The sequence below is a fragment of the Rhopalosiphum maidis genome, chromosome 2, assembly GCF_003676215.2.
Source record: "Rhopalosiphum maidis isolate BTI-1 chromosome 2, ASM367621v3, whole genome shotgun sequence".
Taxonomy (NCBI): Eukaryota; Metazoa; Arthropoda; class Insecta; order Hemiptera; family Aphididae; genus Rhopalosiphum; species Rhopalosiphum maidis.
The window spans coordinates 6,121,924-6,147,683 of NC_040878.1; the positions used below are offsets into that span (position 1 = coordinate 6,121,924).

At 26.1% G+C, this 25,760-nt stretch overlaps 1 protein-coding gene across 4 annotated transcripts in view; it reads right to left on the bottom strand.

Moving 5' to 3' along the window:
• The window catches only part of LOC113554845 (ankyrin repeat domain-containing protein SOWAHB), an 89,138-nt gene extending 76,771 nt beyond the window's left edge, over positions 1–12,367 (bottom strand). For 3 of the 4 annotated variants that reach the window (XR_003405310.1, XM_026958906.1, XM_026958908.1), the window contains exons 1-7: positions 12,059–12,367; positions 11,923–11,987; positions 11,650–11,858; positions 11,408–11,573; positions 11,103–11,237; positions 2,542–2,580; positions 2,381–2,482 (exon numbers count right to left, since the gene is read on the bottom strand). Coding sequence is in view for 3 of the 4 variants with exons in the window: in XM_026958906.1 (XP_026814707.1) it covers positions 2,381–2,482; positions 2,542–2,580; positions 11,103–11,237; positions 11,408–11,573; positions 11,650–11,858; positions 11,923–11,987; positions 12,059–12,185 (843 nt within the window). In the remaining variant the exon portion in view is untranslated. The remainder of the gene's footprint in view (positions 1–2,380; positions 2,483–2,541; positions 2,581–11,102; positions 11,238–11,407; positions 11,574–11,649; positions 11,859–11,922; positions 11,988–12,058) is intronic. The other variant, XM_026958907.1, reaches the window with a different exon arrangement.
• Between the last annotated feature and the right edge of the window lie 13,393 nt (positions 12,368–25,760).

Consider the following 25,760-nt stretch of genomic DNA (forward strand, 5'->3'; position numbering starts at 1 on the left):
CGAACAGACGAGAGAGACGGAAAGAGGCGTGTATAGTTTATTGTGGAAATCAATGGGATCGATGGTTTGTTTGGAAGCGACTGGCAGACGGTCGGTGGTGGCGGTGATGGTTGCATTTTGGGAAAACCGTGTCCAGCAACGGCGGCGGAATTAATTGAGACCCATGTACGTCCCGGAGGCATCCTGGAGGCCGAATAATATTATTATACACGCGAACTGTACTACCCGTTGGTATTATTCGACAGTACATTGGCCGCGGGCACAGTTATGGGTAAGGGGAGTTAGGTATTGTATATTATAGTCAGAGGGATGACAGCAGACTTGTTTTGCGGTGGTTGGCAAGAGATTCCCGCCTTTTGGCACAGGTCCCCCGGTTTTCGGGCCCGGGCATTAATTAAAATATCCCCGGGTCCGGCATTTTAATCGCAGGGGACAATTCCCCCCTCTTCCTCTTTAACACTGTTTTCACCACACTACAGAACTCTGTGTCCTCGGGATGATTTAATTATTACGGGTGTTACGGGTGTATGTGTGTGTGTGTGTGTATGCGTGTGTGTGTGTGTGTATGTGTATGTGTTTATCGGCCACACAAAGAGAAACGAGGTCCCGGCCGTCAGGATCAATTTACATTTTGGGATTTGCATATTCAAAGCCAACGATTTTGATTATCAAATTTGTTGCGCGCCATATATACATATTATACACTATGTATATTCATCGCTTATAACCCAACTAGGAGACAAGTTTTTCCAGTCCCTTTATAATCCGATTGTTGTGCGGACGTCCTAAAGTAAGTGCAGCGAAAAGAAATACAATTCATGTCGACCACTATCAAGTTAAAACATCGATAACATTTTATAACGTTCAAGCTCATATTATGAGATCATATAGGTATAAAAATGTGAAGTAAAAACCATAATATATTTTGTTCGAATAAGACTAAAACAGTCTCTGTTATCTTTATTTCGATATTTAATATGTTTTATATAATTTACGGCAGTATATTTAATATTACTTATAGATAATATATATACAATGTAGGAACATTTAATAATTTTTATTATAAATTAATTTATTTGATTGCAATTAACGGCTGACTTATGTATTTTAAACTCATGATTCAGAAATAAAAATATTTAATTTAAAAAATATACAATTGTTATAAAAGAAATACAGAAATACGGTATCTATAAAAAATAGATGCTTGCACAGTGTATGAGAAATTGAATCAAAAAAATATCCAATTAGATTGTAGTCAATTAAAATTTTAGTAATGTTGTTTATCATACAATATGAGAAGAATATAAGAGGTATAAGACTATTTATAAAGTTATTACAATAATTGATATTAAAAATATAATGTGTAAAATAGTATATTATATAAAACTAATATAAGGGTACCTACTAAAGTTAGTTTATTAACTTAAATAATATACGACATATAGTATGTTCTAAAATATAAATGACGGGATTATGATCATAAAGATTAAACTAAAAAATGTTTCCTAAATGATCAAATACAATAGATGTAATAATTTAAACACGTATATCTGTATACTTTTATATATAAGAAATTGTTTGATGTTTAATCATAAGTTATACTAATTATGTATCGTTATTTAATAATAACCTATATCACACACACGCACACATAAATACATCATATTTAAAAAATATAATAGTATATTATTTACTACCTATATAGTAAATTGAAACTTTAGAATTATTTTTAATGATCACTGATCAGCCGCTATATCTAACTATTATAATTCCATTGTTCTTTTATCAATAAAATCGTAAAAACAATAGAACTTCACGATAATGATCAAACGTTTCTATCAAGACTAAATTGGCTAAATAAGCATCTTTATAGAAAATAAGTTGCTCAGTCGTTTATGTAAACCGAATATATATTGTATATACTATATAATATATAATATAAAATAGTAATAAAGACATGTATATTTAATAAAATCTAATTAACAAACCTAAGTTATATGTTTTTTATTAAAATTTTTGTAAAATACAGCTTATATATAGCTTATTATCAGTTCTAAATATACGATGAAAATAAGTTATACATATACTTATTTTTGCTTTAAATTGTAGATGAATTGATGATAATTCAAATTTTCAATTATTTATTTATTTTATTGTTTATTTTTTTATTTATTTTTTTGTCAAAAAATAATATATACTATTTACAACCTATAGAAAATTTTATTTGTGTTAAAAATCTACATATAGATATGTATTGTATGCTTTTTGGATTCAAATATTTTAAATTATAATAAATCCCTTCTCCTAAATATATTTCTTTACTAATTTCTAAGAATAATATACTGTAAGTCATAAGTCGTGTAATAAAAAATAACCTTACCTTGAACTTTGCAATTCCAGAATTTTCAGATGCAAGTTTTGCTAAAGCTTGATAGTCACATTTTGCTGATTTGACGACCCATTCTTTAGTCTTAGGATCCAACTGTCGAAAATCAATAATTAATTAATACAAATATTATCTAATGTATACTTTACACTTACCGATGTCATAGAAATAGTGTCTTCTTCGTCTTTATCGTTCTGTAAAAAAACAACCAAATATGTATAATGGATAATGACATAGGCTAATATAATATTAAAACAGTTGAACTGTGGTTTGTGAACTCAAAAACATTGGTCAGCAATTAAATTAACTTGCGTGTTTTCATTAGCCTATTGCGTATTTATGACCTCGATATAGTTTTCGACACATAGACATATATACACATTGTATATATTTGGCTATTTGCCCCATGCCCCCTGTTTATATTTTAAACCCTCTTTTTTTGGCCGTCAGTTATTAATTACTCTAATAGCCAGTAGGGAGAGAATTTCAAGACCTCTTTATGTTGTCACTCTATTAATCTTCAGAGGGCGCGACGACCAGGAGATTTATGGTTTATTCTCTATATTTTATATACGAGAAATAGTTGGTTTTAGTATAAATACGTAAAGAGCGCAACAGACACATTTTTATATGATATTTATAAACCGGCTCAATTATCCAAAATGAACATTTGAGTAAATTCTGTACTACATCCTCCAAAATTAACATAAATAATAAACGCACATTTATACAATGGATGTAAATATAGTTTAGATTAAGAATAAAAAAAACACATACTACACTTATACACGGCACACACGTGGAATGCTCATAAATAGCTAATATAACATCGTGTGAACAAATTATAATCAATGACGTGAAAATTTCGTCATCATGACCCATGACAAATTTATTTTAGTTATCGAATGAATGAAGTGGGTTGCAAAAACTAATGGACACGTGTACGATGCACGTGTATTTAGGGGAGAAAAATATTAAAAGCTAACGTCTTTGGGCGGCGTGCGGACACGCGGCAACAGCGTCGGAGCCGCCGGGCAACTTGTTGCCGCGGATCATTAGATTTTCGCATTGCACTCGAAACCGCACGGTAAGTGGTGGTTTTTCTTTCATATTTTTCCCCCAGAGGCCATATCTCGTTAGTATCATTATTATTATTATAAAATGTGAGCACGGGATTAAAAGTTACAAAAAATATAATAATAATAATAAAAACAGTATTATATAGTAATAGTAAAATAAAAAAAAAAAAGATGCATTGATAGAACTGAAAGGGAAATTATGTTAGGATTACAAATAATAGTGACTCATAAATATAGTATGTTTAAAATTAAAATATCAATAAAACAATTTTAAATGACTGATTACACAGTTTTATAAGACATATTTTTTAGGCTAATTTATAAGATTAAAACCGGCAATACTTGCTCAGAAAAAACCGTACCTATCTATTGATCATTATTGAATATAAAATATATACAATATTGAAATCACAAATTATTTAACATTTAATAATGATAATAAGGACTCAAGTATTTAAACTCAAATATTTATTTCTTATCTAAAAGTATTATTTATAGCATAGAATCATTCGTAAGATACATTGTAATTCGACGACCAATATTACATTATTAATATATATCTTTTAAGATAATATTTCTTAGTAAATAGCCATAAAAATTTCCTATTAATAATTATTGTAACATTTAATTAAAAAGTTAATGATAATAAGTGATAACATAAAAATATAATTACATATATTTTATAATTATATCCAAACCAATTGAACATAAATTGGGCAACATAAAATTACTGAAATAACTATGTTTATTTATTAACATTTAATACAGTACTTAATAAACACAACTATATATATATAATAAATTGAAATTAAAAAAAAGAGTAATTTGACCCATATATTTTGATCTTGATGAAAATACAATACTAAATGAAATAAATGCAAGTTTTTTCTCATTTAAATCTCTTAAACTAAGTCTAATTAAAATATGATGAATTCAAATATGATATCATAAATATAACATGAACTAAACCCAAAATTGTATAGAGCTTAATATGTGTTCAATTAAATTCGAGTATATTGTACAACCTCATAAGTTTGCCGTATACACAAAAAAATATATTTTTTTATTTTTATAACACAACAAGAAACCATAGCATATATTTTTGTCTTTAAAATATAATATTAGATTTAAAAGACTACCACTTAATGGCCTTATTACCATAATAACGTATTATTATTGTTATATTTTTGATTTGTAAGACTTTTAACCATTTATGATTTAATATTCTGATAAAAAAAAAACCAATGTACTTAATACTAGGCTTACTTGTACAATGTAAATAACTTTGTGATAATCACAGTTAGACAACTTGTTTTTTAGACATTTTAAAATTTAAAAGAATTCTAACGAGTATTCTTAGTGGGGCCCAGTATTTCATTATATGAAATCAAAATTAAATAAATAAAAATAAAAAAAAATAAATAAGAATTTTTAAATAAAATAAAAGCTAATGTTATGATACAATCAAAAAATGTATTAGGATACTGTGAATTATTTCATAATAAACCAAATTTTTAATATTTCATAAGTATAAAATTAACAGTTTTGAAACAAATTATTAAAATGTTTATAGTAACCAACAACTATTGATGTTACACCTTAAATTAAGTGTTTATATTTTGCTAAAACATAAATAAAATATGTTTTATGATGCTATGAGCTTAAATAATTATCATTGTAAGCTATTATAAGATAAATATAATTTTAAAAAGTAAATATATTTACTAAATCAAAATACAATTAAATGCATTTAATTATAAGAAATCCATTAAATATTTAAATTTTAAATTATATATTAGTAGCAACAATATGATTATAGATGATAATTTTACTTTCAAGAAGATAAATATTTTAACTTCATCAAATTTACAGAAATAGCATTCTTAAAAGTATTAAACACTGTCGGAGACGCTATAAATGTTTGGCTTCTATTGTTTTAAATGGCTTCTTTATGTGCACAATGCACAAATTATCTGAATTTTATATCCGTCGCCCAAATAATCCCCTCATGCAATATTGACAGAATCAATATATCATAAGGTTTCGCACAGCCAATAAAACACGCACAATGCTGGTAACACTATGACGAATTGATATTCCGCGTTTCAAAACACCTTGTAAGCAAAATCAGTAAAACTGAACTGTAATCCAATTGATAAATAAATTTAATATTGAAATAAGGTTTCGATTTGAATTTACCCCAACAAGATATCTACTAGGTATTGATTTTGTTTATTGTTATACCAACATTGTTCAGGACGTAATTTATTACGACATAGCACCTATTAATAGGAGAGGGAAAGATGTAATTTAAAATAAAATAATTGCTTGTGACCGTAAATCACGGACAATATAGTTGAAAAGCTGTTCAGCCGTCTGATGTCAAATGGTTTTAAGAATTACATAAATCTTGGCCGAAAACTACGTTTTGATAATTTATATGTAATGGCAAGATTATATATTTTTAATTTAATAACGACAATTTGTCAAAACAAAAAAATCTTATCTATGAAACTGTGTTTGTATTAAATTTAATAAATTTTATTTTTTATAATTTTGCAAATATTCAATTAAAATAGTTGGATAAAATACATAAAATATTTTAATGACTTTTTTTTCAGGACCATTATTTCTATTAAATTTAAAATATCTGATAAGCGAAATATATTATATGACTCGTATCGTTTAAAATTTTTAAGTATTAGATGTATTTTTATTAAAATAAATGCTACCAACAACGAGTGCAATAAAAACACAAATAACAAAGCAACATTGTATATACAAGCGCACACACAACTGTAGATAATAATCATATAATGTAGACAAATTGTTACCCAACTACCGCCTGAAGATGCACCTTAATGCTAGTTGTAACATAGATGTTCTCTAATTGTAGAGAAAATAAACAGAAGATAATAAGAAAGTTAATAAAACTATACAATTATTAACATTGATGAGACAATTTTAAAACTAAATGTTTTGTTCGCATCAATTTTTTTTTTAACGAAATATATTATTCTTGCAACTTAAAAATGATTAATGTTCTTCATTGGACCGTGGGAATATTAAAAATCCTAATCTTCCAAACTTAAAGTAAATGTCATATAATAATGCCTATTATTACTAAAGAAAATTTATACTAGTAAAAAAATGATAATTCATACATATTTAATGACTCAATAAATTGAGAGTGAAAATATTTAGCTCTAATGAAACTATATACTATTATTTACTCGTACTACTAGCTGTATTTGGTAGATACATACAATTACTAAAACGCATACAATGGGAAATGTTATTTTTTAATCTAAAGTTATCCGTTAAGTGCCTAATAAGTAATAATTGTATAAACTTTAGTAACTCACAAAATTACATATTTTTTTATGCGAAATATTAACACATATCTTTTCGTCGTCATATTTGTTTTCTATTACATTCAAATCGGGTTGTTTATGTTTTATCGAAAGCCACTTATTAAAAAAAAAGAAACTCCACCACATATTTTATAAGTAAATTTAATTTCTTACTGAATATATACGAGTACATACAATACAATTATGAATAATTGATCAAACACGTTAAGAACACATAATGAACTAAAATATTATGGTAATTTTATTCGAAAATAAGGCAGAAGCTACGTATGACATTATCTAATAAAACTATAAAAAACAGAAACGTATAATTATCAAAATAATGATTTAAATCATTATACATGACATATCTTAATGTTTATCATTAAAATATGATTCATCAATGTTATTTGTTGTATCAACTACTTTAATAACAATATATTTTATTAATCGTTGTTTAACGATTTTTGACATTTTTTACACACTCACATACATATACACATCTAATAAAATAAAATGTACATATTCAATAAATTTTAATTTGCATACCAATTACCCACATCATATATATAAACTTTAAAGAAAATATATGATAATGTAGCACATTATAGGGATAATCTTATACGTTCAATTTCTTGGAAGTTAAAAATTTAGGAGATAAAATAAAATGAATAAGTTAAGCTCTATAGGTAGTATGTATAATACTATATATTATAATGGTATAAAATTAAAAATTGTAATGAGTATAATATAGTTTTGGTAATAGTAAAATAAATATGATTTACTTGTTTTTAAATAATTAGTTTAATTAATATTAGCAATAGACTGTAAGGTTTAGCAATATAATTTACTCATTAGATCAAATGACACATTTTTCAACACAAGACGAATAGAAAAAATCCATTACCTGAGAGACAACAGCTTTGGTAACCAAAGAGCCACAGTTTCATTAAAAATAACAATAATTCAGTGTTCACGTGTTTTTAATTTTTTTTTTTAATTTAATTTAACTTAATTGTTATTTATTGGTAGAAAGTAATTTATTAGCCAAAATTAATGCACGTTACTGTTGATTATGAAGAGTGTATGTAATATGTAGAGGTATGTATTCAAAGCCAGTTATGTATATATGTCTCTTGACATAGAGAAAAAAATATACACACATATCCTCGGGAATACACGTTTTAATGATTACAATGGGTATTTTTCTGTAAAAAAAATATATGCATATATATAATGTGACGGTAGTGGTGGTATGGAGCTCTATACTAATGAATGTTACACTTCTCTCTACCCCCGCCGTCCCAAATTTCAATCGAGTTCATTAAGTCCCGCGGTATATTTAATTAATTAAAATTATCCGCTCTAGGTGGCCATGACGTGGACAATAAATAACAGTGGCTATGGCCCTTGCCCAATAAATTATATAAACCGAATGTTGGGAGTGGACTTCGCCATAATGTGTCACCGACCAGCAGCAGCGTCGACGGCGATGGCAGTGATGGCGTGCACCAGCATATAATATTATGAATAACAACGGTAGTAGCCGGTCATGTTAAACGGAAAATTTACTGGAAAGCCCATCGTCCGCTCAATAATAATAATTATGATAATTTATAACAATAATAATAACGACCAAACAGCGACTCTCTGTTTTGAATATCAAATTCGTATGCTATTAATTCGAAATAACATATACATATATATATTGTACGATGGCATATAATATGATGATTATGATGGCAGAAAACGTAACAAGCGCTCAAGTGCGCCGACACTGAACGGAACGTCCTAAATACGACACAAACACTGTATACGCGCGAGTTAGAGAGTGTCAGCCGGTGGCAGCAACTTACGGGCGCACATTGGGGTATGTTTTATACGGTTTGGCTTGGCTGATTTATAGCTCATCGTCCCCCATGCCCACCCACCCAGCTGGCTCTCACTGATTTCATAATAAACTATATTATATATTGTATACATGTTTACGATTTTTTTCTTCTTTTAACTAACCCGATGTTTATATAGAAAGGAAACAGTTTCATTTTTAATGAGAGCATTACGTATATATACTTATACGGATGCAGTAATTTTTAGTCAACCATTATTGTCACGATGTTTTTGAGACTATACACTATATATACACACACACACTCACGTGCCGGGCGGATAACACTCGGAAAAAGACGAATGATTACATAGAAATTAAAGCCCTACGTACATACCTCAACGGTTGGCAAATATCCAAAATTAATATTAATTTGTCTTATAGATCCAACACAATATTTTGACAAAAATATCTAATATATATATATATTATAAGTTTATAATTTCTAATGAGACCTGGGGCAAATGTTTAAAAGCAGTAATTTGTTTACGTTATCCAGATCAAATACAATGTTTTTTTGTTAAACAGGGGGTGGGTGGTTTATGTTAAAAACATTTAAAACTAAGCCAATAATGGTTGAATTATTTAAAAGTTATTTAAGTACGTCTATATATAGTACTTTCATTAATTATTAGTTATAATGTCAAGTCATGGTAATTAGTTTTTGAATCACAACAAAATAACTAAAATCTTTCCAAATGTATTTATTTTTTAATAGTCACAGACATTTAAATTTACACATTGTCTAAATAGTTGGTAGGTGTTTATTACGATTCAAAAATTACTAAATAAATTGTAATAATTAGATTCACTGTTTACATTAAACAATACTAGCTGAATTACTCGACTTTATTCAAGGAAAAAAGGAATAATAAACTAAATAAACAAACAGAGTATCTAATATTTTTAAAAAGAAACTTTCTAGCCTACGACAACCAAATTAAATAATAATAACAATTTTTTTTCAGTGTGATCAACGGCTAACTCAAATTTTCATACGTATACATGATGTTTTTATGCCACTCTATAAAGTTTAAATTACAGGATAAAATATAGCCAAGATCATTCCATGAAAAGTTCTCTGCCTACCTCTGAAAATACCGCCAAAAACGATTCAGCTGTTACGAAAAATAACCCTTGCTTACAGTGACATTTCAATTTTAATTATTTTAAATATTTAAAGAATGTTATAAACATATATGTATATAATATTATACTACAAAAAATAAATGAATAATAGACGATAGGTATTATCTAAAATGTGTAATTCAATTGGAATCTTATTAATGTAAAATATGAAACTAGAGTGATATTTATGTCTTCATAAATAATAAAATATAAATAGTTTTTAATAATTAATTGAATGCATAATGCAAGTAATATGAGTTGGTGCGTTAAGTATAATATTAATACTTTAAAAATCACTTAATAAAATTGTAAAACCTATTGCCAGTACTGCCATACAAACACACACATACACATACTGACATACATACATATCAATAATTAATTAATATTTTGTTTTTTTTATAATTATGATAAATATTATGAGATTATATAAAATACCTATTAAACAATCAATTACTATTTCAACAAATAAAATGTATTCCATCTAAATTTAAAATAATGTACATAATATATGCATGTTGCATACAAACATTAAAAGCTTATTTTATTTTATCTAAATCATTATTTTGAATGGTAAATAAAAAAAAATTAGTTTTTATACATTTTCTTATACAGTGTTATGTATAAAAATTTGATGAGTATAATTGTATAAACAATACAGTGATAAGAAACCCAGACTTGGTCAATATCAGCAACTTAATAGGATTAAAGCTTCATACTCATTATATAATAAAGTAAATAAATAATTTTTATGTCAAAAATGATAATTTTGAATCAAAATCAAATATTATTTAAACAATAAATCATTTCATCTAAAACAATTCTACATAATATGGAAATGCATTATGCTAAAAAAATACTATACATAAACCTACCTTCATTCACAGTTAAATCAATGACTGAATGACCAAAACTATAATTTATAACTCACATATTACTAATCCACTATTAATGTTTTTTCACAATATTTTTATTTTATAATATTTTAATTTAAATACCCATATAAATATTATTAAAATGTTACAAAATTGAATTATTCCTAAAGAGATGACCTTAGATTATTTATTTCATTTAAAATAAAATAAAACATTTTATATTGCTACTGATGCAATTTAATAAAACAAGCAATTTAAAAAATTACCTTGTAAATAAAGAAAAAAGCAACAATTTCAAATTTTAAAAACATAAATATTCATACTATAGAAATTCACTTAATAATTATGACTAAAATTGACCATAAAACAAGCAAAAGAATTATTCAAAATTACCTTTTCTATTTTTTTCTTATTTGGTGACGGTAGTTGACTAGCTAAATGCAAGGCATTTTCAGATGCTATCCGGTTGAATTTTTGGGTTCGATCCTTTACGCTTATCTGAGGCTGCTGAGGTTGTTCATTCTCTTTCTATGCATTACATACACGCAAAAGCAAAACACAAAATAATAATAAAATAAGCAAAACACATATACATAGAAAAAAATAAGCAAAATAATCCGGCTGTGCTACTATTAACCATTTGAAATCAAATCCGTAAAAAGAGTTAACCAAAACAAAATATAAAAAAGTTTACTTACATAATTATCCTTAGAATTTACTATAACATTATCATTTAATTCAATCAATTTAATTTTCTCAGAACTTCTACGCCTAGGAGGAACAGGTGGTGCGGCTTCTTTAGTTGGTGAACATTCTTTAGGCGATGCAATAGGAGAAGGTGGTGGACGATAAGGTGGGGGTTGTCTATAGAATGAAATTTAAAGTAAATTAAACATTTAATGAATTACTTAGAACACGGATTATTATTTGTCATTCATACCTAGCCGATGGTGATACCATTGGAGATCTTTGTTGAAATCTAGGAGGGTCAATAAGAGAATCTTGTGATAATGAATGATGTACAGAAGATAATCCAGGATAAGAAGTAAGTGAAGTTAGAGAAGAAGCTGTGCTCATGGAGGGTTCTAATGATAAACCAATACAACCAGCCACTCGAAAGCGACGTTTAAGCATTAAATACTTTTCCCCCTAAAAATTAAAAATAGTAATATTTGTGTATAGTTATACAAGGATGACAAAATTGTTGTATTACATCTTCTCCACAGATAACGGTAGCCACAGTGTTTACAATTTCTTTAAACTTAAGTCTTGCTTCAGCTAGAAAACAACAACAATGTTTTTACTAACTACCTATATTATGATAACAATAGTACAACAAATGGATTTACCTCTGTTTTGTGGATTTGTTAGAAAATGTTTAAAATGAGTCACTAGATCATGATTAGTAACTTTTCCATCGTTCATGATCATGAAATCACGGACGGATTCCAAACTTAACTCATTCGGAACAGCCATAATTTTAATATAATTTTATAAGTATATAACAATCTAAAAGTGCATTTAAATATCTGAAAAATTATATAAATGTTACAAAGTGAATAGCCAAAAACACTAGCTTTGTAAATGTAAACGTTTAACACAAATTATCAATTAACAGAAGAAACTACAAAGTATTAAGTTAATAATTATTTAATTCCAAACAATTAAAATAAATAGTAAATACTAAATACTGATAACAAAAAAAATATTCAAGAATCCGTTATCAATTCACCGTGATTATGGCAGTTTGTACCTTATACTAGGCTACAATATGAACACCGTAACGTGTGTCAATATCAGGGGCTCTCAACATTCTCGTATGTAATTTTACACAACGTACCTAGTTCCTGCACATAAATAATATTATTGTATATTTTTTTTTACACTAACATTATTTGAATATATACCAGTACCAAATATTTAAATTGAATGCCATTTTCTTTTTATTCCATGTATTTTTGGAAAATAAGTTAAATAATTATTTAACGCGTAACCATTATGTTACAGTTTCCATAAAAATTACAAATTTATAAGTGTACAGTCACTCGTAGGTACTCAAATAGTCAAATAGATACTGAAAGTAGGTGTCATCTAGTTACCTACCTTTATTTTAAGATATTTTATATTGGAATGCATTTATCACAGAAAATAAATAAAATAACAAAATAAAAATTTTAAATTGATATCTATCAATTTAAACCTTCTAGAAAAAAACAACAAAAAAAAAAAATTCCACAAACTAACATTATGAATTATAAAAAATTATAAAAAAAATGCTTTTCCTATATAAATCCATAAGCACGAACCAACTATTAAGTAAGTTACATTTTATTTAATTAAATAGTGGATACCTATATTATTCTTATATGTCTTAAAATACAATTAATAATTTATAATGACCGGCATATAATATAGATATGTTTAAAAACATTTTATGATTTCTATAGAATACAAATAAATATTATATATTTGACTATTTTATATTATTTAATTATTACTATTGTATACATTAAACTAGACTTTAAATTTAGATTTTGAGTTTAGTTTCTTAGCCCTTAGGTTTAAATGAAATAGACACTCGTTATACAACCAAGCAAAGGTAATGATAATTTTAATTTATGTAAAAAATATGCCAATATTTGTTATATGTAGTAGAATATATATTTTTTTTAGCTCCAATGTGACATACCTTTTTTTATTGGTCATTATAATCGTATAAGGTATAAGTACAAAGTACATTAGGGTTTAATGAATATAGCATCTAAAAGTAACTCAATAGTGATTCAGATATCTATAAGGCCCGGATTTCAATGCAAAGTGCATCTTTTTTTGGTTAATCTTAGATAAAGCTTTCCAAGTATGTACATAATTTAATTCATGTAACGGGTGCTTCATTGTTGAATTTTTTTTTTTTTAATATTTTTAGAATTATTATGTCATTTTATTGGTTTTTATGCGTATTTGTTCAATTTACTACACAAATTTAGCCTATTCAAAATATTATCTAAAGTTGAATTGCTTTATTGACATTTAAGTTGTTTTCGTTTAATAGGTTATCGGGTTTTTCCATACACATTATAAATCATTCGATTAATTTTAATTCAATTTTTATCATATCTTTATTGCCTATTGACTGTATTATTCGGACAAATAACAAATAGTTAATTAATCAGTTTTTTTTAATAAAATAATAATTATACCTTATTTATAAATTACCAAATTGTATGAAAAAAATTATACCTACGACCTACCTATACTGTATTAATACCTTTAATACTATTTATCTCACCTATATACAGATCTAATTCTCTGCGAACATTCATAAAATAAATAACATAACTTACCCACTTTATACTTAAGTATTATATAAACTTAATTGTTTATTATTATTTATTATATAAGATTCATATAACATGAACGATAGACAACAGTGTAAGTACACCTGATACTTGTTTGTAGGTTCTGTATAATCACTTCACGCGAATCTAGATACGTCAACCTTAAGGTGTTAAGTAACATACCATACTCAGATTTTTATATTATTTTATTGTCACATTACACATATATTGTATAGTATAGAGTGATTCAACAACCATGCTCACCCGCACTTTCATTATTTAATTAGAACTTCTGATTTTTTTTTAAATATCTTTACTAAAACAGCATATTATTTTTAAATTCTTGAAATGTTTTGTACCTAATACTAGTATAATGTTACCTACAAATTACAAGTGTTATACTATGCAAAATTCGGTTTTATACCTTACACGTGAGGATTCTCTATTTTGCATCGATTCAAAATTGAAACGATGAAACGAATGCATTTATTCATTTACAAAAATGTTAATAAAAATCCTTAAAATTTAGAATTAATTAAAAATTAAAATCCTTAAAAACTGTTACAAAAATAGGTTATGATATAAGATAAGATGAAATAAGATATGTAATATTAAATTTAGAGTTAATTACTTATACTTGGACTATTTAGAAAAAAATTATAAATATTGATGTTTTATTATTAATAACTAAAATTTTCAAGTCACCTTAGCCCTAATATCATCTAAACCTATTATCATGGATCTATTATTCTGAATACACACTAAAAAAAAAAAAACTTTAATATTCTTAATAATAATAAATGTTAATAAATTAAAAAAAGTATTATAACTTTATAAGTACTCAATTAATTTTTGCTATTGTGTTTATTACATTTATCATAATTCATAATTATTTATAAATGTTTTACAAATATTTGCTATTGTTAATATTAACTATAATTATAAAAGGTACAATATATTTTTTCTTGTTTTGTTTTTATTTATATCATAGTACATTAGTATTAACCTGGTGTGTTATTGTAAACGAGCAAACGGTAATTAAATATCAAAAAACCTATATATTTTCTGTTGTAAACACTAGGTACCTTTATGTGATAACTACTTATGTAATAGGTAGCATGGTATAACTGGAATACTGGATTTAATGGATGTAAAATATAGAGGTACAGAAGGTACAGAAGGCAGGTACGTCAACGAATTAACTGTAAATTACCATAATAATATAATAATAACTATAATTTGAAAATATTGCTGCATTATTGTGTGTAAGTATAAGTATGTATTATAAAACCAAATGTAGACAATATAATAATTCTTTTCATTGTTATTGTACTAACAGTAGGTATCAGTAGGTATTATATTCGTACATGTAAAAGAATCGGAAAATTAGGTACCAACAAAAATATCCATATACATATTATAATATATGAACATTATATGAACGTGATAGTAAAAAAACTAAGGAACTCGCTTCTGTTGAATATGGTAGGTTTTAAGTAAACCCTTTCGGCTTATTATTGAATATCGGTTTTAGGTCACTAAGGTCTCGATTGGGCTGCTCAAAATATAGGCTAATTAAGAATGTAGAGTTGTAATTTTATTTTTTATGATAATGATAAATTAATAAAAACATTAATAGAAAATATAATTGAATCGGATCAATAAACCGTACAATAGCTATTGCTGTAAACTTTTAAAAATCCAAAAACTCGGTAGATCGATAGCTCTCCTATACGGCGATGATGAGGTCACTGTATAATTGACATTGATAATATGTTATAAAATTGAATTCGATAATAAATAATTGTATAGGTTAAAATATGTAGGTAAACAAAATACAGTTATGAACAAAGACGATTTCTCTTTTAATAATGATATAATAAATAGTATTTATGATGACGTATTATATTTATACTCTATATTATGATTGGTATTTTTTAGGTCGGTAGGATTAACATATTTTTACCGAAAATATATAACTTTTGTAACTTATTAATCAAAACTGACACACCGTTCGTTGTTCGTTGTATAAATTCTTTAAATACTATTAAGTCTAAATATTTTAAAAATTATGTTGCACCCATATATTTTATTTAAATAGTATAGTTATATAGTATTTTTAAAACTGAATCATAAAAATACAACAAATATTGTTAACAGAAAATTCATTATTTTTATTCAGTTATAATATCCTAATTTTTCAAAATTTGAACTTTAAAATCTTATACCTGAATGCCTAAATATAAATATTATGTAGATATACAATTTCAATATTTTTCAACTGCTGTAACGGCAATTATTTACGAGGAACATTGAATTATATTCTTAAAGTGTAAAGTATTTAAAATTGTATGAATATTTTTGTTTTATAAAAATACAATAAATAAATAATAACAAAAAAAAAAAAAATACAAATGACAGTTCTGATCATTGAAATATATAAAAAAACAATTAAGATTTAATAAAATTCTGTTCTGGAGTTTGGAAAATTTTAATTTTAAGTGTTGTTGAGCATATACACCTATAATACAAGAGCAACTTCTATTAGAGATTCAGGGATAATTATTGATTGCAATTTGTCTTTCACTACTCGCATTAATACTATTACTAAAAAATCCTTTAAGATGCCTGGCTTTATCAACCGACACACAGTTAATTTAAAAAATATAAATGCCTTGAAAACTTTATTTTTTGTGCTTGTTAGATCTCATCTTGAGTTTGGATCAATAGTCTGGTCGCCTAGTTACATCACTTTTATTAATATAATTGAAAATGTACAACTTAAATTCTTAAAGTTATTGTGTTACAAATTAAATATTCCAGTTATTTCAAAGAACTCGTACAACATGCGAATGAGTGAGTTGAGCTTTATATCTTGTGAAGTAAGAAGAAAGGTTGCTGATATTATATTTATATATGATTATATATGATATACCATGGTCACATTTTTTTCCCAGATTTGTTCTCTATGATTGAATTTAATTCAGCAAATCACTGTTTAAGAAAATCTAACTTATTTCATGTTCCATTTTATAATAATAATTACAGCTCCACTTCTTACTTTCTAGAGCATTAAAACTAGCAAATCTTATTGTTGATCATGTAGATTTTTTCTTTATGTCACGAAATGTTTTCAAAAGAAATGTATATTTAGTCTTAAACGATGTTGTAAATTTAGTAATATTCTATCATTATATTATTATTGATTTAGTGTTTGCCTCCTATTGTATTATTATTGTTTTATTATTTAAACTTGTCTAATTATTATTATTCTGTATTGTTAGCTTCATTATTATTTTTTTTAATCAATTTGTTTATTGTAACTGTAAAATACTTAAATGTTTAAACCTGTTATTGCTTACACAAAAGGGTCTTTACCCATTTATCATATATAAATAAATAATGATCAGGGGTAAACTATATAGTCGATACCCTAACCATATATATATATATTTAGTAAATTAAAAATAATTTTTAATTTTTCAAGTTTTTAAAAAAATTCAAATGACACCAAAATAAATTTTTTAACGTATTTTTATATTTTTTTAATTACTATAAGAACAACTTATACAAGAAACTTTGATTGAAATTTGAAAATTGTTTGACTGTGAAAAAAAAATGTTATTAATTGAAGGATATTTTCTGCTTCAAAAGGACTGATACAAAAAAAAAATTAATAATAATTTAACAACAAAAGGTCGTTCTAAGACCAATGTAAACTCCATTCAGAGACTTGAGAAACTAAAAAGTAAAATACTTAAAACAACATTTTTCAATGAATAAGTATAATATTCAGCAAAAAAATTTAAAATTGTATGTACAAGTTTCCACATATTATTTAATATTGTATATGTATAATAATACATTAATACACGCAACATTAAATTTATTTTAACTGTCCACATTTTAAATAAAACAATACCATTAAGTACTAATATTACTAAATATTGTATAAGCAAGTATATCTATAATATATTTATGATGTATTTATTGGTTGTACATAATTAAATTTATTAGCTTATACCATTAATAAAATGCACGTCATGTAAAATATGGCTCGGGCGAGGTAACTGGGTTATACCATTTTAAATGATTTATGAAATATATCTCTATAGAATCCTGTATAGTATTGAGAATGGGCATAAATGGTGACATAAAAGAACATTAATTAAGTTATTTTTAGAATGTAGTACAATTTATGCGTGGGTTGTGGTTTGTTAAGTATTTCAAATGTTTAGAAATATTCTAAAATGAAATAAGATTGACATTAGGTGCAGCTGATAACTATTAGTCTAATTATATGTATTTAGTAAAATTATTTTATATTTTTTTATAACTTCTATTATATAGTTGTTAATAATTGTAAAATTATTATAAAATATTATAATTTATGTTATAATATTCACAATTCCTTTAATCCTTACTGATTTTTACTTCTATATATAGTCCCGTATATAGCTGCATAGGTATAGGTCCATAGATATTATATGCATTATAATAGACAATAGTAGCATAATAACGTAAACGGTAAATGGTAAGAAGTAAGTACACGTTGTGATACAATTAATGTTTTTTATGTCTCAAAAAGTCCTATTTTTATTCTATTATGTTTAATATATATATATCATATATGTATGTTTAATGCATATTGTATCCGCTTGTGACTTGTACAGTCTACAATTATTAGGTACTTTACTTACGCATTAGATATGTCCATTTTCTCGGTTCCCGTATATCTATTTAAACGTTTAGTGACTGCAATATAATATTCAAAAATATATTAATAATTGTCCTAACTCCTAAGGCTAAACAAACAATAGGAGAGCAGTATAATAATATTAAAACGGTCAGTCGCACTGTTTAAACGCCCCAACGTATAATATACATTATATATATTGTATGTTTGTGTGTGTGAATGTATGTGAAACAAACGCATTGCGGAAAACACTACACACACGAACACATATAAAACAGGTGTTACACACACACAATCTCGTTTTCAGGAAATTCGACCGCTTTTCCCATTCCACTCAGGAAATGACGGTACACAGCAATTCGATTAAAAACCGTTTCGTACAGAAGCTTTTATGGACCGGCTTGTTAAACAGAGTGCCTACGATCATCTATGTGTTTTTGGATAATGGATATACGGTACTTTGTTAATTTTTTTTTCAGTTTTGTTTTGTTTCAATTCGAAAAACCTGTTCGTTTTGTTGTTTAACCTGTGTAACGCATTTTTTATGTTTTATGGACAATCGGCGGAAATTTGTGCGGATTACCGAGAGTACCTATACGCAATACGTATGTATAAGTATAACGTTCTATAGCCCGTAAAAATGGGGTGCCGTTTTAAAAAGAAATAATAAAAAAAAGGCGAACTACACAGTTCTGACAGGAAAGGGACATGAGCAATACTTCAATGGTTCTCTATAGAGTAACCCATTTCAGTAGTGTCTTACGTCCGGAAAACGATATTTCATTTGATTTAAAATAAAATTGTCAGTAAAACACAGTAAGGTAAGGTTGTTCTCTAGAGAATTCAAAAAAAAAATGGTATGGTTAAAAAATTACTTTTATTCAAAAATAAAAATAATGATATAATATGCATATATAGCGTATATTGGTTCGTATAGGTATATTATCATATTTATATATACGTATATATACCATGTGTAAATTTATTTTAACATACATAGGTATTTTTATCATAAAATAAAAACTTAATTAAAAATTTGTGACATACTATAAATAGTAAATAATTAAACATGTATTGAAAAAGTTATCTAATATTTATACTATTTTATAGTTTATTGAAGTACTCATATGCTAAAAAAAATGATCTACTCGTAAAATATTAAATTAATCAAATAATACAAACAGGCTTAATTTAGCCTAGTATTTACTATTAATGTTCTTTAACCTATTAAAAATCTTAAGCATTATATAGGAAGTAAAGTATTTATACAAATACATATATTGTGTGTAATATTTAGACACACACAGATCACAAACGATATGCACACATAGTTGAAAGTATTGCTGATGCCTAATATATATACATATATTCTATTTCTATAGTAAGTTACTAGACTTGTTTGAAAATTTAAATAACACAATATGATGATGTTCTTTTCGGTAAAACGTTTTTGAAGTATAAAAAATTTCATATCACATTGTACACATTTCTATACGATTTTCTCCGAGGGCTACTAGGATCGCAGAACATAATATACTATATATATATATAATTCGTATACGAGCATTTTATACATCACACGCATAGTTGAAAACAAGTTCGGCATAACGTAGTGGATATAATATACAATATAATATATACACGCGTACTACACAATATTCGTCTTCGCCCCAAAGACCGACTCCGTGGTTCTCATCTGATGTTTACGATATAATACGTCGTGTATATAGTAAGCATACGGGAGGTATAGCCGTAGAGGTATAGGTAGAAATAGTAATATTAGTAGTCGTTAACAGCCGGCAGTCGTGGCGGCGTCGCTCGAGGTGAATATTTACAACTGCGGCGAAATAAAGAGTGAGTGAGAGTGTTCTCGTCGGTCCACGATATATAGAAACAGGGCTTGTGAGTCTGTGACTATGGGTCGGATGGAGTAGACGAAGGAGATGAGGACACCGCGACAAGATGGAGAGTAAAGTATTATTATTATTATTAAGAGTTGGATACCGCGCGTAGCAATATACTTATACTCGTATAATATAATATTACGAGCGCGCCAGCGTGTACCTATATATTTATATACATTATACATACATATAAGTATGCATGTATAATATACATACGGAAGTATTCGTCATACACACACACACACACACACATATTTATATATATATATATAACACGCGTATAGGTACTTCGGTATATATATTGTATTATAACGCGCGAGCGGTATAGTAACTGCAGGCGGTGGTGTGGTGTATTTTCATCGCGTACATACTATATATTATAATGTTGGAAAGTACAACAGCAACGTTGATAGCCCGAGGACGTGCGGGCGGGAGAAATAAAATGTTAATTAGTCGACAACACAACGGGGCCCGGCGAAAGTTCACCGTAAAATTGAACTTCGCGGGCGTGCTTGCGCGCGCGGGTCTGTGTTTAGGTGTATATATAAGTGTATATGTGTATACGCGAGATATGGTCCCTCTCTGTGAAGGGTATCATTACTAATATTACTACACTATATACCCAGACACCTGGGGCGAATATATATATTATACTGTTATAACTATACTGTAGTTAAGCACGAGGTATACGGGGTTAATTATGACAATAGTAATAACTAATAATGATAATGGTAAATATCGTGGTACAGAGCGTGGGAGATAGAGTGAGAGAGAGAAAGTAAAAGTGAAAGGTCGTGAGGAGCGCGAGATGATGGTTGTCGAGGGGTACATCGGAGAGTCGGAGAGAGAAAAAGAGATGCCGAAGGAGACGGAAAAAATGGACAAGGACCGGTCGAAGTGGAAAAGGGCTAGAAAGTTTTAAAAGGATTTTAGCCCTCCTACTACACCTTGAGGCGCGGCGGTCTCGAGAGTTGATATTGTATACTACCGAGCTCAAAACATTTGCACGGAAATATTAAAACGGCAACTATGCCATATAATATTATTTATAGTCAGTATTATTATATAATATATACACCAGAAAACTGTTGAACATTCGCATGTGGTTTCGGTCTTAAACTGTTGACGAAGCCGCTGCCGTGTACATATCTACGAATTAGTCAGTGCGTTAAGGTTTCGTGCGTTTTCCAAAACGCTTTTTTAGTAATGCACATTCGAAGATATAATATATTATTATAATGCGTGTGGCGTAATACCTATGGCATCAGAAAGATACACCGATGACGTAGATTGCTCGAATAATAGCGAAGAAATACAATATATTATTATCGTATATACACGGTAAGCATAGGTACTAAAACTGTATAATAATATGTTCAAATATTCTAAGTATTATACACGCACGCACGATTACAATTCACAGTTGTAAATCTTATTACGAGTAATCGCGTACGGGCGTACGTATTATAAACATGTTAACATATAATATTATTATAATATAAAATGTATGCAAAAAAAAACATCAATTGCTTTATTATTAATAGGTACTTTTATATATATAATGCAATAAATAATAATTTAGTGTTCACTAAATAGATATAAATGAATTTATTAATTCAAAGTTTCGAGCATATTAAATAATAATCACGATAAATAATTTATTTAAACGATAATTTTTTAACTAATGAAACAAGAAACCATCAATTCTGTAATTCCAATAAGAAATACATAACATACAAATACATCACTAGTCTTTATGGGGTAAATAATATAGATATAAAAGATACACTATATTTACATAGAAGTAATAATATACTTAATATAGCGACTAGCACTAGATAGTATACCTACTTGATACTTGTTATTATTACTTGTCACTGTTTATTTAAGCAAGCTTTTTTTTCCGAAATTTCACTTTAATATATAGTACGTAATGTCACGAATGGTATTTTCGTTTAATAAAATTGGTTATTATGAAATGTATTTATTTATTTTAAATTCAATTATTTTAATTAGATAGCTTTGAATTAAATATTTAATGTTTAGTATTTAACAAGTTATACGGTGAAACATCTATGGCTGAATACAGTTGAACAATATGAATAAAACTGAAGATACGATATATATGTAACATGTGGATATTTTTTAACAATATAATATTTGAATATTTAGTCTATACCAAAATGTCGGTTACTTGAATATTATCATAATTTCAAATTGGTCTAATATTTTATATTTATAATACATTAAGAAATATTTATTTTCTGAATACAATTTCGAACAAATAATGGTCATAGAAATTGACATCGTATTTTTATTTCATCATTCAAATGTGAACCATATATTAGCCATTTATACCAAGATGTTAAATCTATACGTATATAATTAAAAATGAAGATAATACGAGGTACATGGTATATATAGTAAACAATATTTATGCTTAGTTAGAATTAGTGAGTAATTGTTAGTGAATATGTAATTAAATACGATTATATTAATCATTTATTTTGATTTGTACCGCTTAAATAGATAAATCACAACTTTATAATACGTACCTAAGTGCCTATAAGAATTTTTTATGATACATTATTCACCTTTTTTACGCCCAAGTTTTATTAAATATATCATTTATTTATTTATATAGGCCTATAATCTTTTTGAATGTGTCATAACCAATAATAATGTGTAACTTATAGCTTCGTACCTATGTATATGTATATCACAGTATTTATATCTATAGGGTAAAGTATTTTTTTATTTTAAGCAAGACCAGTAAACTTTTATTTATATCATAATAAATGTATTTGTGAATTATCGTAAACAAAAAAAAAAAAATCAAATTATTTGAAATTGTTCAACCCTTATAAAGTACATTTTGAATAATTCTTTTCTTATTTGGAAATTCTGTATATATATATATATATATATGAATCTTATATATTTTAAGTATTAGCTAATAAGCGATGAGAAAATAAGTAAAAATGTCATTAATATACTTATTAAAAATAAAAATTGTATGATTAATTAATTAATAACTCAAATAAAAATTATCAATTTAAAATTGTTGTTCTGTAAATTAACTATTTTAAGAAGTGTTAAAAATCGTAGAATTTCTTCACTTGCCTTACGTCTGTATCACATGAAAAGTATAAATCTGTGTTGTCTAAGGATATAATATTATGACTGAATAATATATTATGACTTAGAAACTAAGCATACTGAACTATAAATATATTTCCTTTTTTAATAAATAAAAAATATAATAGATAAAGTGTATGTTACACAATATAATATGCATAATGCATATTATATTTCTTATAAATTGTTTATATATTTTAATGGTTTTTATTGAGTTAATTACGTAAGTAACAAACGGAACATTGGACAGTTGTTAACTTATATGATACCGTAATAGTACCTACCTACCCTGAAGGTTAGATTTCTGATCGACAAAAATATTTAAAAAATGTCAACCACCCTTTTAGTCACGTTATTCCTTTTAAAAATTATCGTTCTTATTGTCTAGACGAAATAATGTGTCCTTGGTAACAATACCTAACAATAAAAATCGATAATCTTGATTTTTTTATTTTCATTTTGGTCATGTTTATTTTTAATATATATTTGTAAATCATAATATTATTAAATTTCAATATAATATAGTGCATTTGTGCTTGTAAATACAATGTTATTAAATAAAATCAACGAAAAAATGAATTTCTTTTTAATACTAAATAAATTATAATGATCAGTTTAATATTTAAATATAAAAAACATCATTTTGGGGTTTTTTCATCAATTCATTGATACTTAAAATGTTTACTATTTTTAATGCGATTATATACTAATTGCATTAATTTATTACTATATTAATGAATAACATTTTAAAAGTTTAATGGTAAATAATATATAACCTAACCAATTACATTTTTTTGTATTGTATCGTAGTTGAATTTAAAAAAAATGTTCAAAAAAATTACCTCTATTAGTACAAATAAATTTAAATTTATAATTAATAGGTAGAATTACGTAAAAACAGGAGATTTTTTAATATGTACTAAAAAAAGAGTTCACGTGAAAAAAAACACAACTGTAAAATTAAAGTAGTAATTAATAATTACTAATTATAGGTGCAATAATGCACAACAGATTATAAAAACATTAATTATGATTTTATTTAAACAATATTAACAGAAGTTTACGGTTTATTATTTTTTAAATCATAAATGTAAATATTTTGGTTATAAATTATTTCTTGATTAAAATACGCAGCATATTAGAAAAAAAAACATTAAGTTTTAAAAATGTCATGTATCGGTTTTATGTATAATTCAATATTTATTAATGCGTAATAAATGTTTATACATAATATTTGTAATAATCATTTTTTAGATATAACAGTTCTCAAGTTAACTATAATTGAAAAAAAGTGATTATAGATATATTGACATTACATTCAACATAAGTCGTACAAAATTATTAAACTTCATATATTATATTATATTGTTAAATGATTAAAACATCCGAATAATATTGTTAAATAGGTAATGTTTCAGACAATTGATAATCGATTATATACTTTTTCTAGTTAAATTAAAATATAAAGTATATATTTTCTTCTGAGTAAGTATACAGTGTACGATAAGAAATTTAATAATTTTAATTCGAAATATTTGCATATTGTAGTATAGCTATCTATAAAATATTTAACATAAAAATATTTACCTATAAAACAATTTATATGTATAGTTCAAAAGTTGTTTTCTTAAACATTATATACTAAAGTGATTTTTATTATTAATGAAATTTGGTCTATTTTAATTAGGGTTCGTTATTATTTTATAAATTATGTACTATATAATTTAATTAGATACCTATATAAAAAAATATGAATTGAAATTAACTTTTATATTATGTTAAAAATTCAGATTGTAAAGAACTATGTTTTTATAAAAACTCCAAAAGTTTTTTTTATAAATCAATTCAAATGTTTTTCACGATAATAAAATAGTTCGATTTGTATTTTTGGTATCTCTTTTTGTTGGATGTAATTCTGAAAAACAACAATATATACATTTGATGGTGTTGTTTAAGGAAATGGTACGTAATATTG